Raw genomic sequence first — 1,213 nt, 5'->3', positions numbered from 1 at the left:
CACATGGAGAAGCAGACATGACTCGGAGCAGAGTCGGGAGCACGGGGGAGAGACCCACCTTCCACCTGCTCCGAGGGAAAGGCACCCTTCACCTTCCTCACGGGGCCAACTGACACCAGGTTGTGCGGGCTGCCAGAGCTGCTCCTGCTGCTGCGCTGGGAAGCTGTCTCTGCGCCGTCAAGGCAGCCCTAGGAAAGACACGAAGAAGGGATCTGGGTTTCTGCTGCACGAGCCAAGCTTTGGTGGCCAGAGCACTGCTGGAGATGACTCCCTTCCACCCAACCCGGAGTTGCTCCCTACGGCAGTCTCCAGGGTTTGGCCAGCCCCGGTTTCAATCCGTGCTCCCCTGTCCCTTCCCCCGGCACGAGTTGTCATTAACCTAATGCCTTTCTGAGCCCGTACAGGCTGCGGTCAATTATTTCTCTGCCTTTCCTCCAGGTTTCACTCCCAGGCTGCTCATCCCCATTTGCTAGATGATGAACAAAGACCAAAATGAAGAACCAAGCCGATCTCCAAAGCTTCCCAAACTCTGGGGGCCGAGGTGCAGAGACCCAGACCTCTCTGTAGCGAGAACCCGTGGCAATGTCCCCTGGCGCGCTAGCTCTGCCATGCAGAAGGGGGGCAGCGCCGGTCCGTGGGGTGGTGCCATGAGGTTACCGCATGCTCGTTTGCTGACACGGCTCTTACAACAGTAAACAGCGTGGGGCGGCGGAGTGGAAATAAGGTGCTGGGAGCTGGGGAAGCTGAACCGAGAGTGGAGATTCAGCTGTGGCCTGGGGGCATGACAGGGCGTGATTAGGCAGGGACCCTGTGAGCACAACTCTCCCCTGGGCCCTTTGCTCTTATTGAGGGACAGGGGGAGAGCACTGAACCAACCTGGCGGCCTTCTACGACCAGGTCACCAAATCCTTAGATGCAGGGGTAGCAGTGGACTTAGTCTTCCTGGACTTTCGGGAGGCCTTCGACACAGTCCCTCACCCCGTTCTCATTAAGAAACTGGGGGCTGTGGTGTTGACACCCACACAGTCAATTGGGTCGCCAACTGGCTGGAGGGCCGCACCCAGAGAGTGGTGGTGGACAGGTCATTGTCGACCTGGAGGGATGTGGGCAGGGGGGTCCCCCCAGGCTCGGTCCTCGGGCCCGCACTGTTCAACATCTTCATCAGCGACTTGGACGAGGGGGTAAAAAGCACCTGTTCAAATTTGCTGATGAC

The 1,213-nt window shown here is 59.1% G+C and overlaps 1 protein-coding gene across 1 annotated transcript in view; it reads right to left on the bottom strand.

Annotated features, from left to right (window-relative positions):
- Positions 1-415: 415 nt before the first annotated feature.
- LOC109291521 (mucin-5AC-like) overlaps positions 416-1,213 on the bottom strand; it is a 14,816-nt gene continuing 14,018 nt past the window's right edge. The window contains exon 5 of the mRNA XM_019508544.1: positions 416-469. Within this exon, the coding sequence (XP_019364089.1) occupies positions 416-469 (54 nt within the window). The remainder of the gene's footprint in view (positions 470-1,213) is intronic.

The sequence above is a fragment of the Gavialis gangeticus genome, unplaced genomic scaffold, assembly GCF_001723915.1.
Source record: "Gavialis gangeticus isolate Ggan-Ray unplaced genomic scaffold, GavGan_comp1, whole genome shotgun sequence".
Taxonomy (NCBI): Eukaryota; Metazoa; Chordata; order Crocodylia; family Gavialidae; genus Gavialis; species Gavialis gangeticus.
The sequence above is the reverse complement of the archived record's forward strand: the minus strand, read 5'-3'. Positions and strand labels throughout refer to the sequence as shown.